This window comes from Silene latifolia, chromosome 8 (genome assembly GCF_048544455.1).
Source record: "Silene latifolia isolate original U9 population chromosome 8, ASM4854445v1, whole genome shotgun sequence".
NCBI lineage: Eukaryota > Viridiplantae > Streptophyta > Magnoliopsida > Caryophyllales > Caryophyllaceae > Silene > Silene latifolia.
This window is the reverse complement of record NC_133533.1, coordinates 37,529,307-37,544,732: the sequence shown is the minus strand read 5'-3', so window position 1 is coordinate 37,544,732 and position 15,426 is coordinate 37,529,307. Positions and strand designations below refer to the sequence as shown.

The 15,426-nt window shown below is 36.6% G+C and overlaps 1 protein-coding gene across 1 annotated transcript; it reads right to left on the bottom strand.

Annotated features, from left to right (window-relative positions):
* Positions 1–9,635: 9,635 nt before the first annotated feature.
* LOC141595055 (uncharacterized) lies at positions 9,636–12,437 on the bottom strand. Its single transcript, XM_074415027.1, has 4 exons — positions 11,274–12,437; positions 10,398–11,153; positions 10,020–10,186; positions 9,636–9,939 (listed from the first exon to the last, which is right to left on the bottom strand). Exons 1-4 carry the CDS (start codon positions 12,435–12,437, stop codon positions 9,636–9,638), a joined length of 2,391 nt encoding a protein of 796 aa, XP_074271128.1.
* Between the last annotated feature and the right edge of the window lie 2,989 nt (positions 12,438–15,426).

Below are 15,426 nucleotides of genomic sequence, written 5' to 3'. Positions count from 1 at the left end.
AGAGAGCGAGCTGGCACCTCTATACTTCGATCCATACTCCAATTTAGTGGTCAACCACATACTCAAGTCTCAGGGATACTCCCCGGGAATGCCACTGAATCTTGCAAAGAAAATACCTTCGCACCTTACAAAGAAGGAAACTCTCAAAGGATACCATTGGGATTGGGATAGAAACCCACTAAAGAAGAAGCTTTGGAGATGCTAACTCAGTTTCAAAACCTTAAAAACAAAGGAATCCAAATGCGACCCTATCTCCCTACCCTAAACGGATACTTCGTTAGAGAAGGGAATCAAGAGTACTTTCACGGGTTTCCCGAACCTTGGCACTATAAAGGAATGTTACTAGCTGGAATCGAGGTCTTCCACGATTGCTACTTCATTCCTTCAGAAACGGTTCATACCGTCAAAACTCGTCAAGCACCTTGCTTAGACTAACAGGTTGTTAGCCTTCTGTTTAGGGAAGACTGATTTGTAAGAGCGGCACAGGATGAGATCATTACCATGATACTTCAAGATGACCATTTCAACTCCGCAGCGTTAATCACCGAAACCAGTTCGAATCAGCAGAAACGATGGAGAAAGTCGATCAAGTGGACGAACAACCAAGGAAAGCTCTTCAAAGTCACCACTGGAGAAAGAGAGGTGTTCAAAGGAGAACCTGAAGACAACGAATTCGAGTAAGAGTCGGAGTCGGAGTCGGAATCAGAGTCGGAGTCTAGAGAAGTCCCTAGGAAGTCTCCCTTTGTCGTCAATCCCCAACCCCTTGTCTCTCCTAGCATAGCATCAAGTAGTAACAGTAGCTCGGAAAATGCTCCAACAACTGTCCATTTACCGCCGCTGACTAATGAACAGATGGGTTCTTGTTTCAACTCTTTTTAAAATTTAATATGAATAAATCAGATTCTGCTTACTCTTTGTGTTATTTTGAATCACTACTACACATACCTTGCATTGGTGACGCTTTTTCAGGCGTTTTTTGACGCTTTAAAGCGTCATTTTTTTATCGACGCTTTATAAATGCGTCAATTTTTGGGCCGTCTTTATTTTTTGACATTTTTTTAGTCAATAGTTATGACGCTTTTTAGCGTCTTCATGGACTATTGACGCTTTTAATTGTAAACAAATGTGACGCTTTTAAACGTCTTCATGGACTACTGACGCTTTTAATTGTCCACAAAATTGACGCTTTTAAGCGTCTTTGGTGGCTTTTTCTTTGTCAACAACTTTGACGCTTTTAAACGTCTTCATGGACTATTGACGCTTTTAATTCTCGAGAAATTTGACGTTTTTAAGCGTCTTCAGCGACTATTGATGGTTTTATGTGTCACTCGATGAGACGGAATTAGGCGTCAACTATTTATATATTGACTTTTCTTCTTGTCACGGTATAATTTCGGCTTTTTGATTTCTGATAAAATCGTACGTAGAGATTAATTAAATACACCTGTAAATAATATAGTACTACTAGCTATCATTACTAAATCATAAAAAAACAATGCAATATACTCCGTATATAATTATTAACGTACCCACGTACTTTTATAAATAATCATACGTTTGATACATATACCGTCTCCGTCGCAAATACTATAGCTAGCTAGCATTGACAATTTAACTAATATGAACTAGTACATAATTTATAGTACGACAAAATCAAAAATATCAAAAGAGATCCAGAAGATAGTAAAAGTCCAAAAAATCGTAAAAAATGCTACGTAACTAGCTAGACAAGGACACTGAGTATAGTTTGAATGTGGTAGGGGCTTCAATCATGTAGGCGCAATGTCAAAGAGACTTCAATCAACATATGAAGGCACATCTTCAATCAACATTTGAAGGGGCATCATCACCATCTGATGAATCTGAAACCTATAACGGGAAAAGAAAATATAATTTATATGAATATATTTGTTTTTTTGCTAAAAGGTAAGAACTTATATTAATCAATGAAGAACAGCAAGTACAATACAGTTTTTAGTACCATACAATTTCAGTGCATATACTTATACTAATTGCACTCTAGACAACCAACAAGTATCTTTATCAGAGATAACTTGAGGTTTACAACTATGAAAACGTTGAGAGATGCTAGCCTTAATGAAATTAAAAACATAAACAGCTCTCTGAACTTTGCCATTAATCCGGGCTTCATTCCTCTGAAACCAAATGTGATACCAAGCTGCCAGGATAGTAATGGTGCAGACTTTCTTTCTCAATTTACTCCACCTCTTGCTGGCTATACTGTTAAGTATAGAAGGACTGCTGAAATCAGCACTCAACCAGCTGCCAAGCAGCTGTAAGATCTGTTTACTGTAAACACACTCAGTGAAGAGATGCACATGAGTTTCAGGATGATTCAAACAGATACAGCATAAGTCATCAGAACTGATATGAAGCTTGAATAATTTCTGTTTCAGCATCAAAGCTTCATTGGCAATTATCCATGCTATAAAGGAATGTTTTGGTATGGCCATTGAATTCCATAAAGCATTGCTCCAAGAAACTTGATTCCTTTTAATTCTCAACCAGTTGTAACAAGAACTAACCTTATAATTACCCTGACTGATACTCCAACTTTGATTAATAAACCCATCCTGAATTAAATCACGAACCTGGCAAATCTTCCTCCAATGCCAGCTAGCACTAGAAGAAGGTTGATGTTGATGCCAAGCTTGATCCTTACAATAAACATGATGCACCCATTCCACCCAAAGCTTGTCTGGTTTCTTATATGAATATATTTGATTAGTACATATACACTTCAAAAAAATGGTTCAAAATTGTGCTGAATAGAATTACCCATCGAAAGGTAAGAAGAGAGAAAATTAGCGAGAGGATGAGACTACTAAACAATATTCAGATTCAGCTCAATAAAGCACAAAAACAATCACAATCTCGGAAAATTATAGCGCAAGAAAAACTTGATTACAGGACAATTAACTAAATATAGTTAGAACTCCTAATAATAGAAATAAGTTAGAGTGGCAGCACAAACTCCAGCCAATTACAACACAAACAGCACCCACGAGGCACAAGCAAACCGCAAAACTCAATGGAGAAGAAATATGACCTACTCACAGCATTTATTTGGGCCAGGAATGATTAGCGAGGAGGGTGAATTCCACATACTAAGCGACATTTACACTAAAAGGCTAAATGTGCATAGTGAAAATTAACATCATGAAACTTTCCATTCTGATAACATCGGAAGACTATTACAAAGTAATTTTTTCCTAGGTGTTGGGAATTTTCTACTTTGTATCATCACTATGCATTATAAAACATTCTAGTCAGATAATAGATGGCGAGTTAAAAAAATATACACTAGTTGATTTTTATAAAATTTCCGAATATATTTTAGTTAAAACTTGACGGTAGAGAGGTCTGTTATAAGACTTTCTCAAGGCAGTCTCATTCCTAGAAGAACATAAAACTTAGTGGGGAGGTTGTATGTCTGATGATTCTATCCCAACTTGAGGATTATATAATTCGACTGCTTGAACAATTCTTTTGCGTAAACTGTTGGGAATAAGGAACAAAAACAAGTCTTTTTGACTTATAAAAAGTCTTTCACTTGTTTCCCATGATTACATAAAATATTTGAAATTTTTTGATGAAATGAAAGTGAGATACTAACTGAAAGGCAAGTAGATCAGTAGCATTGTGCAGCTACTGTCAGCCGTATGCAGACCGACACAAACCTTCAGGTTCGAACACCGGAATAGTGGGATGTATTGTTATGCTAGTATACTACTAGAAGTCAAGAACCCAATGCAACTGCTGCAACTGAAAACCCAATCCAACTGCCCAGTTTCAGTCACATTATATTGTAGGAGGGGAAAAGCACCGGCATTCTACCCTAAGTCACTGATTCAGGGGACAAGCACCTTCTAAATTGCATTATGACCAAGCTATCAACAAAAGAATCAAAATTACACATGAATGCAGATTCAATGGGGGTGATTGACTGACTTAGAGGGTGGGTAAACGTGGGATACCCAGAAAATAAATGGGGATCATTAAATAACCCTTTAATAGATTGTGTAATGTAAAGAAATTTACCTACAGTCATAACCTCATCTTTCTCATAAAATGCTACTTCATCAGGCCAATCAGGTATTACGACCCTGTGTCGTCTTGGTTTGAAAGGTTTCGCGTTGTTGACTAAATCTTCATTCACAGGTGTCACAAGTGTGTCTGGCGTACCGTTAACTACTTTAGACTTCAACTTGATAGTGTGCGGACGATTAGTAGGAAAGGGCAATGAAGATTTGGACTTCAAAGGATTGGTTTGAAGTGAAATAGTAGCCTGTGTACTAGCAGCCTGTGTAGTGGTTACACCACAAACTTGAGTTGATGGAGCTGATGGTGTAGCAGATGAGAAGTTGATAGTGTGCGGACGATTAGTAGGAAAGGGCAATGAAGATTTGGACTTCAAATGATTGGTATGAGGTGAAATAAGAGGCTGTGTAGTAAGGGCTTGTGTAGAAGCTAAAACTTGTGCCGATGAGCTTGATGTAGCAGAGGTGTGCAGGCGATTAGAAGCAAAGGGCGATATAGATGAAGATTTGAACTTCAAATGATTGGTTTGAGTAGGAATAGTAGTGTGTCCCACTGATGGTCTAATTGAAGATTCTTTCCAAATAGGATGTGATTTTGTAGCAGCAATACCTGCTTGTTCCGTAGCATTAGAAGGGGAACAAGTGGTGGTTTTAGATTGGAAATTTTGTGGTTGTTGTACAGCTACCCTTCTAGATGTAGTGGCTTGAATTGGTGAGATCAGGTGAGTTTTTTGATGAGGTGATAGCTCGGTAACAGGATGTTGGGCATTTTTTTGATCAGGGGCAGAAGTTTTCAAATGTTTGTCAGTACCAAGGTATGATGCTCCATCATTTGGAGGACGAAATGGTCCCCATCTTTCATCACCTCCATCAGATGCAATTTCGGAGGACAATGCAGCCGCTTGAGTATTTAATTTTTTCAGTTTTTGCGCTTCAACCTCCTTCATCGTCATTTGAGCCCGTGTTCTTTTGCTTCGATAACTCATCATTAATCAAGTGGCCTTTCTTATCCTAAAACAATAACAAAAATATCAGTACACATTAACATAAATTAATTACAGTTAATTGAAAATATACGTCTATGAAGCGCGAAAATATAAATGAATGCATATGCAGTATAATATAAACCAAAACCAGCAGCCTCTATAAGAAATGTTGTAACACCCGCAAATTTCTCATTCTGACATTTAAAATTTATTTAACCGTTCGATTACTTTATTTCATATTTTTAAATTATTTAATTTAATTAACCTCCTTTTGAACATAAATTTTATAAAATTTACATTCTTACAAGCTTGTTTATATAAAATAAATATTTCAGTCGGATAATAATAATTGTGACGATAATAATAGTTTCCGTCTTAAGTTATAGACATATTTCCGTCTAGCAAGATCGTCGCATTTCTCTTATAAAGCTTTTTCAATTCGGACCAACCCGATTCCGACAACACTCACTCTTACATTCTAACTTAATTATTATTATTATAATTATTATTATTATTATTATTCCTTATCCCCACCCCCGTCACTTTCCCCCTTCCAGTATTTTCCCAATTCTTTTTCAATCCACAGCAACAACAACAATCAACAGCAAATCACCATTTTTTCCTCCCGAGCTTCAAACTCCGATTTCTCTTCCGTTTCTTAACCAAATTCGATAATTTTTGCGTCAATGGCTTCCTCTCCTCGTCCTCCTTCTTTGTATGTAAGAAAGAGTCCAGCTTTCATCTTGTTTCATTCGGCCGTCTTTCGAAGGATGCGGATTTCGGGTTAATTTATTCCATTTTGGGTTCGGAGTCATCCCTGGGCAGTTCCTGTGGCGTTTAGGAGAGCAAAAAAAAAAGGTAACGGTGATAGATTACTCGACAAAATTGTCGAAATTTTCGTCTTATGGGTCGTTTACATGTCCTTATTTGATAAAGTTTCGTTCTTTACATTTTCCTCATTTATATGGTAAGTTTCGTGTCATATTGGTGTTGGAGTTGGGCTGTTTTGAGCCCGAATCCTGTCTTGAACTCGGTTGCTTGAACTCTCTTTATACCTGTGAACTTTCTTCGTGATTTCTTCTATTATTGTGACAGGGACAACTTAATATAATCCCTTCTCCATTTATTTTGTGCGATTTTAAGTTACCGGATCTGTTAATTGATATTGGAATACTATGGTTACGGTCATTATTAATCTTTTACCTTCTTGTGGGATAGAAAGTCTAGATTAGTGAAGGCATTTGCATAGTGCTATTTAGAATTAAAGTTTCTGGGTTAAAACAATTTTGGTAATGAATTTGGTTTTGGATGGTTTAGTAATGGTTCAGGTAACTTTGAACTTTGAGTGTGGATTAGAATGTTCTCACGTGGTGAGGTCAATTTGTTTCGGTATCGGACTGATAGCTATCTCTATATTTTGGGACTGTTTTTGAGTCAGTCTTTGCAGGTACTTCGAACAGTTTTGGGGACGGGTTGTATGCGTTTCTAGGACTGTTTTGGGACGAGAATAAGGCTGTGTGTGGGTACTGTTTTTGGGCACAAAACTGTGTTGTTTAGGATTGCTCTCAGACGAGAAAAAGATAGCGTTTGTAGGTGCCATTCACGGCTGTAGTTAGTCTGGAGTGGGACAATTTCCATGATGAATATGGGTTATTTGTGGGATGGTCTTATAAGTATTGAGTGGGATGTTTTGGGACTGTTTTAACGTAATTGAGTGGGATGTTTTGGGACAGTCAAGCATCGGTTTTATGTAACTATTTCCCACCGATTAAGCATACAAGGAAGCTCTCGCATAGGAGTCCCCCACTGATAATAATTGCCAGTCTTTATCTTGGCCGCATGCCAGTCTTAACATGAAATCTTTAATATTTTAAGTGAGTTAAGCACAGGGGGAGTGTCTCAGGTGAATAATTTGGTAAATGGCAGATGTGTACTAATGAGTGGCATAAGAACTTTGCTGAGTAAAATGGCTTTGTTGAAACTAGTCATCGGGCAATTTTCTATAGTAGTGAGATATGAGAGAATGCACACATATCCGAGTTCTCCTATTTCTGTCGAATGAACTAATGCCATAAACACCATCTATCTTAATACGTGTTTAATAGGTCATTTACGCTTTGTAAGTAATAAATGGTCTATCTTACATTTGAGTCATTTATAATTAAATTCTTGTTTTGCCCTTTATAAATGATTTGTTTCCATTTTAATATGAGTCCAATTTAATTATTTAGGCCTTGTGAGTAGTAAATTGTTCATCTTATATTTGAGTAATTTATAATCAAATTCTTGTTTTGCTTATTATAAATGGTCCGTTTTTATTTATTTACATTTTTATTCGAGTGGCAAATAGAAGAGAAATGGGTTACTTATTCATGTTCATGATTATGATTTGGCCTGAAATGACTCACTTGGATTATCATCGGTTCATTACATATATTAGTCTTATTCCAAGTTGATTCGTATCGCTTGGTGGAGTCGTACCCGTTTTATAATGCCCTTATGCCTACTTGTGCCGTTCTGCCAAGTATTGGTTAGCTCATATCGTATTCTGGTGATAATGCCTTTATGCTATACCGTATTGCATGACTTATCTTTACGCCTCTTTCGGACTGTCCTGCCGATTGTGGGTTTAGCTCATATCTTCCGCCTCTTTCGGACTGTCTTGCCGATTGTGGGTTCTCGATTTCCGATCTGTCTTCGAGTCTTGGATGCGGACCGTTCTGCCGCATGTCGAATCGGGAACTGTACTGTCCCGAGTCTGGCCAGATTTAGACTAGGACTGAGTCTTGGGAGTACCATTGTCGTCCTACCAGGGGAATTATATATTGATATATGAGTAGTAAAGGTCTTGCTTGGTTATAGATATTGGTATTTGTCTGTTGTTTGTCTTGGTCCTATCGGATATTAGGGGTGAGCTATAAGCCCTCTAGTTGCGATATGATCGCCGGGATTGATGTTCCCATCCGTTCTTATGGTGAGATGCAAGCCATAAGTATGAATGTGACATTAGTGGCCACGTCCCCGTGAATTGTTTGCTAAGTGGTTTTCCAAGTAATGGCTACAGTTTTTATTTGATTCCTTACTTAACTGCTTCACATGATTCGGATTCTAATCTCACATCTATGTTGTATTTCCATGAAATGCGTGCTTTGGTATAGATTATCGTATTCTTGTCTTTCATATTATTTAATGGTCTCACGTGAACAGTTGAATCCTTATTATGATAATGTTGGCCTATCTTGTTCCATCTCAATTATTTGCCATGTTTACATATAAACTTGATATTCTTATCTTTTGTATGTATCTTATATGACTTATCTGTTTTAGTTCCTTGTTATGTTCGTTTTGACATTTTGTGGCTGGGAGAACCTTGAGTTACTCCCCACTGACTGTGGCGTTCATGTTTACATGAATGACAGGTATTAGTTGGTGCATTCATGGGGTGAAGACATGTGTGAGCTAGCGAGCACTTTGGCCTTTTAGTCGGTTTATTAGGATTGTTTAGACTCACCTTTTCTTGTATTGTCATTCGAGGGATATCTTTTTCCTCACCTTGACTATAACGTTTGTATAATTTAAACTTTATTTCCGCATTCTTTGTTTGTGTTTGGTATTTTAATAAAACCGCGCTTTAAATTTTAAAAGTTTCAAAAATTCCCTATTTTCCGCTTGAATTTATAAGTTATATTTTCCGCCTTATCGCGGGGTGTCACAAATGTCATCAGCATTAATAAGATAAAGAAAATGCCTAAAAAAATGTCATCCTAAAAATACAACTTGCAGCACGAAATTATGTTACTTATAACAAAATCTCGCCAGTTTCAATCAAATTTCTAGGCTTAGTCCTTATTACATGCAGCCAGCCTTTATGCATCTCATCTTCAACATAAAAGACTTACTTTGCCTGTGATGAGAAAACAAAGGGATCATCAGATAAATTTCGGCCTGTGTGCATCAGCTAAGAAAAGTTTACACACACACTCTTATCTGGATATGATTTTAGCCCCTTGTGTATGTCTACCCAATCACAACGAAACATTACAACTTTGTACTTTCCAAAGTAATCTAACTCCTAAATTCCTTTAAGCTTTCCATAATATATATGTCCATCGGCTTCAACCATTATCCCAGAATTCTGCGTTTTTCTATGCAACTCGCGATCCACTGTTTGAAATTTGTACCCATTGATCATGTACCCGGTCATTCTTTTACCATTTCTAGTTAAGCCGCCGGCCAAAGCTTTTCTTAATTGTCCTTCTTTGGTACTTGTATCTAAGTTTTGAACCTAAGAACGTTAAGAAACAATGATTTAACAATGATTTTCATAAACTGCTGACTGTTTTAAAAAATTTCTGAAATATAAGGAGAAAACCTAAATTCTGAAATAAAAGGAGAAAACCTGAATTTGAAGCCAGTCTGAGAATTCATTGATAATTCAGTCATTTTCGTCACTTGGGGTATAAGTAAGGTTATTCTCGTGGCGCGCTTTTCAAAAAGGAATTCACTTCAATCAATGAAAAACATTGTACTTAAGAGACATGTTAAAAACTGAGTAATGCCCGACAGAAGAAATCATACTAACATATACTTACTCAAGGACCACTTTAATCTCATCCGAATGAAGCAAAACATAGCGGTGTGCTTGTTTTAAGCTTTTCTCATCTAAGCGTACTTTGTCTATCACTCTAATCACTCTACCACCAGATTGGTACAGGTAGCAATCCATGTCTTGAATAACATCGTCATTTCTCTTAGATCTGTTATAGATGGTCTCAACACCTTCAAGATATCTTGAACAAAACATAATAGTCTCCTCCAATATGTACCCCTCAGCAATCGATCCCTCTGGTTGGGATTTGTTTCTCACATATGATTTCAAATGAGCTAAATACCTTTAGAAAAATGAATTATTATTGAGTAATATATTGAAAAATAACTAGCTAAACAACAGTCCAGGTTTTTAGATATGTACCTTTCTATCGGATACATCCATCTATACTGGACATGTCCACCAAGCTTCACCTCCTCTACTAAGTGTATTAACAAATGAACCATGATAATGAAAAAGGTTGGCAAAAACTCGATTTCCATTTGACAGAGTACAAGGATAATTTTTGATTGAAGAGCATTTAACTCGTTCTAATCAAGAGTTGGAGAACACAAAGATTTGAAAAAAGAAGGCAAGTCCCCAAGCAAGTCGATAATTTTTGTGGACTTGGATGCTCTTAATGCTATGGGTAGGATATCTTGCATTAAAACATGATTGCCATATCTTAAGATTAATTAGTCTTCGTTGTTTCATATTCACGCATCTAGAAATGTTTGACCCGTATCCATCCGGAACTCTAACTTTTTGCAAGACTTTTAAAAATCTGTCTTTTTCCTCGCTGGACATGGAGTAGGAAGCTGGAGGCATGTATTTTCCCCCATTAGGCAAATCTTTAAGCCAAAGATGCCTCTTTACACCCAACTTCTCAAGATCCTTTCGAGCATTCTCATCATCTCTACTCTTATCCATATCCAATAGTGTAACTAATATATTGTCACACACATTCTTCTCAATGTGCATAACATCTAAATTATGTCTTAGAGGATTGTGCTCCCAGTAAGGCAACTTGAAAAACACACTCTTTTTGTACCATAAATTATCATTATTGTCATCGTCACTGTTAATGAGGACATTAGTTGACTCGCCTACTTTTCTAGCTCTATTTTTCCTCTTTCGACGTTTTTTAGACTTGCCATAAATATAATCAATCCCTTCTTGTTGTCTCAAAACATCAGACCCAGTAGCACAAATTGGAGCACTACCATACTCTGTAGTCCCATCAAATAAACATCCTTGAGAACGATAAGTATGTTCCTCATCTAACCATTGCCTATGTCCAACATAACAAATCTTACCCCCAAACCTACCAGAGTTTGTTGAATGAGTGCAACAAGGACAAGCATCATAGCCTATTGTACTCCATCCCGATAACATGGAATAAGCAGGAAAATCATTAATAGTGCTATATAAAGATGCTCGTAATTTAAATTTTTTCCCCTCATAAGCATCAAAAGCATCAACACCATTCCATAGCAATTCTAATTCATAAACTAGGGGCTACAAAAACACATCGATATCAATACCAGGACTGGATTTTCCAGGAATTATGCATGACAATATAAATGACGATGGTTTCATGCACAACCAAGGTGGCAAGTTGTAGGGTATTAGAATAACAGGCCATGTGCTGTACGTAGTATTCATCAAACGATATGGATTAAACCCATCATTAGCTAGTGCTAACCTAACACTGCGAGGATCAGATGCAAATTCAGGATAACGAGAATCAAATTGTTCCCAAGCTAAAGCATCTACCGGGTGTCTTAGTTTTCCATCTTTTACACGATCTTTATGATGCCATCTCATGTTTTCTGCTGTTTTTGGTGAGTTGTATATTCTTTGAAGCTTAGGAATGAGGGGAAAATATCTCATCACCTTAGCTCCTTCACCTTTCTTTGCTTTACCTTCACCAATACTTGTTTTCCATCTTGATGTGTGGCAAACATGACACTCCTCCTTTTCGGAAAATTCCCTCCAATACAGCATGCAGTTACTTAGACATGCATGATTTTTTTCATATCCAAGGCCAAAGTTATTAATTAACTTTTTCCCCTCGTAATAAGATGACAGGAATTCTCTGATTTGGGGAAATGCTTCGAGTAGAGGTTCAATTAATTTATTGAATGAATTATTGGGCCAATGAAACATACACTTAATATGAAACAAGTGTAAAATAAAGGACAATTTTGAGAAAGTTTGACATCCTTCATAAAGTTCTTTATTTGCGGCCTCAAACAATCTTTTATACTTTGCCTCTTCCTCAATGTTGTTTCCTTTTGATGGTTTATTATATTCATTATGAGATTCATCAGCATATAACTTATCAGAGCCATACTCATGATCTGAATCATCATTATAACTACATCCCATAGATAGATCATCAATATAGCTATTTTTCATGTGTGAGTGAGGAAGTTCATCATTAACCCCTTTAGAAAAGTGTGAAACGTTAACCAAATTAGCTGCATCGAATAGACCACTCATATTATCACGACCTACAAATGATCCTTTACTAGTGCTACCAACATCAACACTAGTTATATGATCAAGAACATCCCCTTTACCATGCCCAATCCAATGTGTATACTTTTGATAAAAGCCTTTGAACAAAATATGCCCCTCTACTTCACTAAGCGGCAACCAATAACGTAATTTGCAATTTTTACAAGGACACTTTGTTTTTTCTTCTACAAGACTTTCTTTAGCTATCGCAATAAATTTCAAACAACCATCTATGTAGTTCGAATGGTCATTTGGCAATGTAATCCAACTTGTATCCATGTCTACACAAACAAAAAAAACCAGACACACCCATATTGATTAAACATGTATAGCATTTTAATACTCGTCGTAGAAAAAAAACATTTGCTAATGTCCCAAAAGTACAAGATAACTAACGACTAATCATGAAACTGTAAAAATAATAACGTTTTAAGTATTTTAATACTCATTGTATGTTTAAGTAGATAAAGAAGTGAACATGGCTTAATTAACTAGAGAAAATAGACTTAAAACGAGAATCACCGAAGTTGATCACAAACAATAAAAACTCCAATAGGAAACTAAAAAAAAGAAGAGAAGAGAAAAGAAGAGGAGGGGAGAGAATTATTTTATTTGTGGTATCTGATATCCAAAAACAGATGAATCGGAAACTACGAATCGCAACCCTAAATTTTGCGAGCAATCAACAGCACACCTGAGATTCAAAATGTAAAAAAGTTATTACTAATAAAATACTGGAGGGTCAGACTTCAAAGAAAAAACGTGATTCATAAATTGGATGTTCACACTTATAACAGCCAGTTCTTTGATTTAACACATGGGAAGGCTTAACACAAGATCAGGTCTCATATCTTAGGGCAAGATATAGAATTATAGATCATTAGCTACGCCAAGAACTATATTGGTTATGATGCAGTTTTCACTGCGTCACCGAAGGATGCCTATGGGTGGTGTAGATGACGAGATTACAGAAATGCTACGATGTGAACTTGATGACATGGTTAGTTGTAGTCCTGGCAAAATTGATCCTGCCCAAATGACCCGACCCAAATAAATCAGCCAGTACCCGAATTGAGGACCCAAGATTTTACCCTTTCCATGCATTTATCGATAGGGACTTTAAAAGCATCCCCGAACCTTAAAATCCTAACCATGTCTTCGTCTTATTCTAACATGCCATAGAACCTTAAGACGGTCTTACCCAAAACTTTGACTAGCATATATGTTCTTGGCATGTCACTATAATCATCACAATATGCCTTAGCTAACTGAAGAGCCAATATTCTTTCCTGACCTAATGGACAGGAAATAAATAGTTATCCACTCATATCCGTTGGTGGAAGTAGATGCAGAAAACACAAACATCGCTAGCCAAGGAAACAGGTGCCAGTGTTTCTAGCTATAACAAAAGAAAGAAGATAGCAGAGGAATAGACACCATGTGCTACCATTTGCCTCCAAAGGTTAGAATTACAATGTATGCAATTCATTTACTGTTGAGAAATTGATATATAATAACATACCATGTACTCTTCACAATTGATATAGTAAAGCCCCTCATAGTCAGCTCGATAAATATCCCCATTTGCAAGAAATCTTGAATAGAACTCATTAACAACTGCTTCATGCTACACTAAGACTGTCTTACACCCAAAGATAGTTCATATGGCTTCAGCCAAAGTTTGGTTCAGAGAATAATTTTTGGGTTTTCTACGATGTTCCCTCCGATTTTTTTTTTTACTTTCTACCATATACCCCGCTTTTTTGTGAATCATACGGTATGTCCCTAAACTTAATTAATAGCTCCAAAATGTGACTTAAGCTAAGTTTAACGTCAAACTCCGTTAACTTGTTGTTTTGCTCAACTCTTACCTACTCAGTTTACATCTTCTTCTTCCTTTTTTTTTTACTGATTCTTCCTTCCTTTTCCCCAATATTTTGCTTATTAGTTCTCCTTCCTAGCTTTTTTATCATATTTATGGCATGACATTGTTGGTTTCTCCAAAATGCAAGCAGCTCTTAAATCAGGCGAGATGGGTCTAAATTGAGACAATAATGAATTTCAAGGTTTTGGAATTAGCATTTAGTGGCCTTGTTTCACCATCGGACTATAAAGTAGCTGCATTGATTTAAAATTTCTAATCACTGGGTTTGAATTTGAAGTTTCAGCAGTTGGTTTCGATTTAAAAAGCTCTTGGGATTGCAATTTTCTTGGTCAAATTTAATACTTTTCTTTCGATTGTGGCTTACTTTGTTCTTGTTTGAGCTTAGAAGTGAAATGAACTTCTGCTGATTACAGGTTTCTAGATTCAATATTTATATATTATCTTTTAATAATTGCAGTGCACACATATGTTGTATTAACTCATTAATGTATTTGACATATTTAGCATGAGCAAGTATAGGACTATCTAATTGCTAAACAAGTTATGTGTTTTTCTGGAAAACGTACACACTTGATTTGCTAAGTTGTCCTTGGGCAAACTGGGGATTGACGTAGGATGTGTTTATGGGAGAAAAAGAATTGTGAAATATCCTTTTGACAAAAACCTAAGATCTTTTTTGTGACGAAGGCTTTGTGCTATTGCTAATAAAACTAGGGAGCTCCTAATGCCACGGCCTTTGTGGCTAATCCACGAAGTTCTGAAGTACACGCGCCTCTCACAGACCTCCTTGGATTAACCACAAAGGTTGCAGCGTTAGCACTGCTGTAATACTAAGGTTGTGGTTAGTCACATCAAATTTTGCGCTTGGCTCTTTTATTTTGTTAAGGGAACAACAGTTAACAAATGGTTGTTTTGAACCTATTTTGCTCGTGGAAGAGGTTATTGGAGAAAAAAGTAACATTCATAACTGGCACTGATGAACATGGAGAAAAGATTGCTACTGCAGCAACACATTGCAACACCGTGTCTATTGACCCTATCCAGAGCCGAAAAGGGTGACCCTAAGCAGACCCTAACAAACACTGACCAGACCCGAAACTACTACTTTGAATCAAAAACTTACTATTCATGACTGATCAATGACCTGAATTAGGAAGAACGCCCATAACCCTAACCTGATTATAACTTACTATTCATGACTGATCAATGACTGATCAATGACCTGATTTATGACTCTAACAAACACTGACCAGACCCTAAGCAATAACATAATAATATTTATTGATGATCAAAATTAGGAAGAACGCCCATAACCCGATTATAAAGCAATTAAAATTACCATCATTAACATACAACGATTGAAAATGAATGAGAAAACCGTAC

Bases quoted from the DNA above. Each gene is read 5' to 3' on its own strand.
- LOC141595055 (XM_074415027.1), bottom strand. From the start codon at position 12,437: ATGGATACAAGTTGGATTACATTGCCAAATGACCATTCGAACTACATA. The intron at 10,187-10,397 runs GTTAGAGTTCCG...ACTCTTGATTAG, and splicing joins TTTTAAAAGTCTTGCAAAAA to AACGAGTTAAATGCTCTTCA. The intron at 9,940-10,019 runs GTACATATCTAA...ATTTTTCTAAAG, and splicing joins TGGATGTATCCGATAGAAAG to GTATTTAGCTCATTTGAAAT.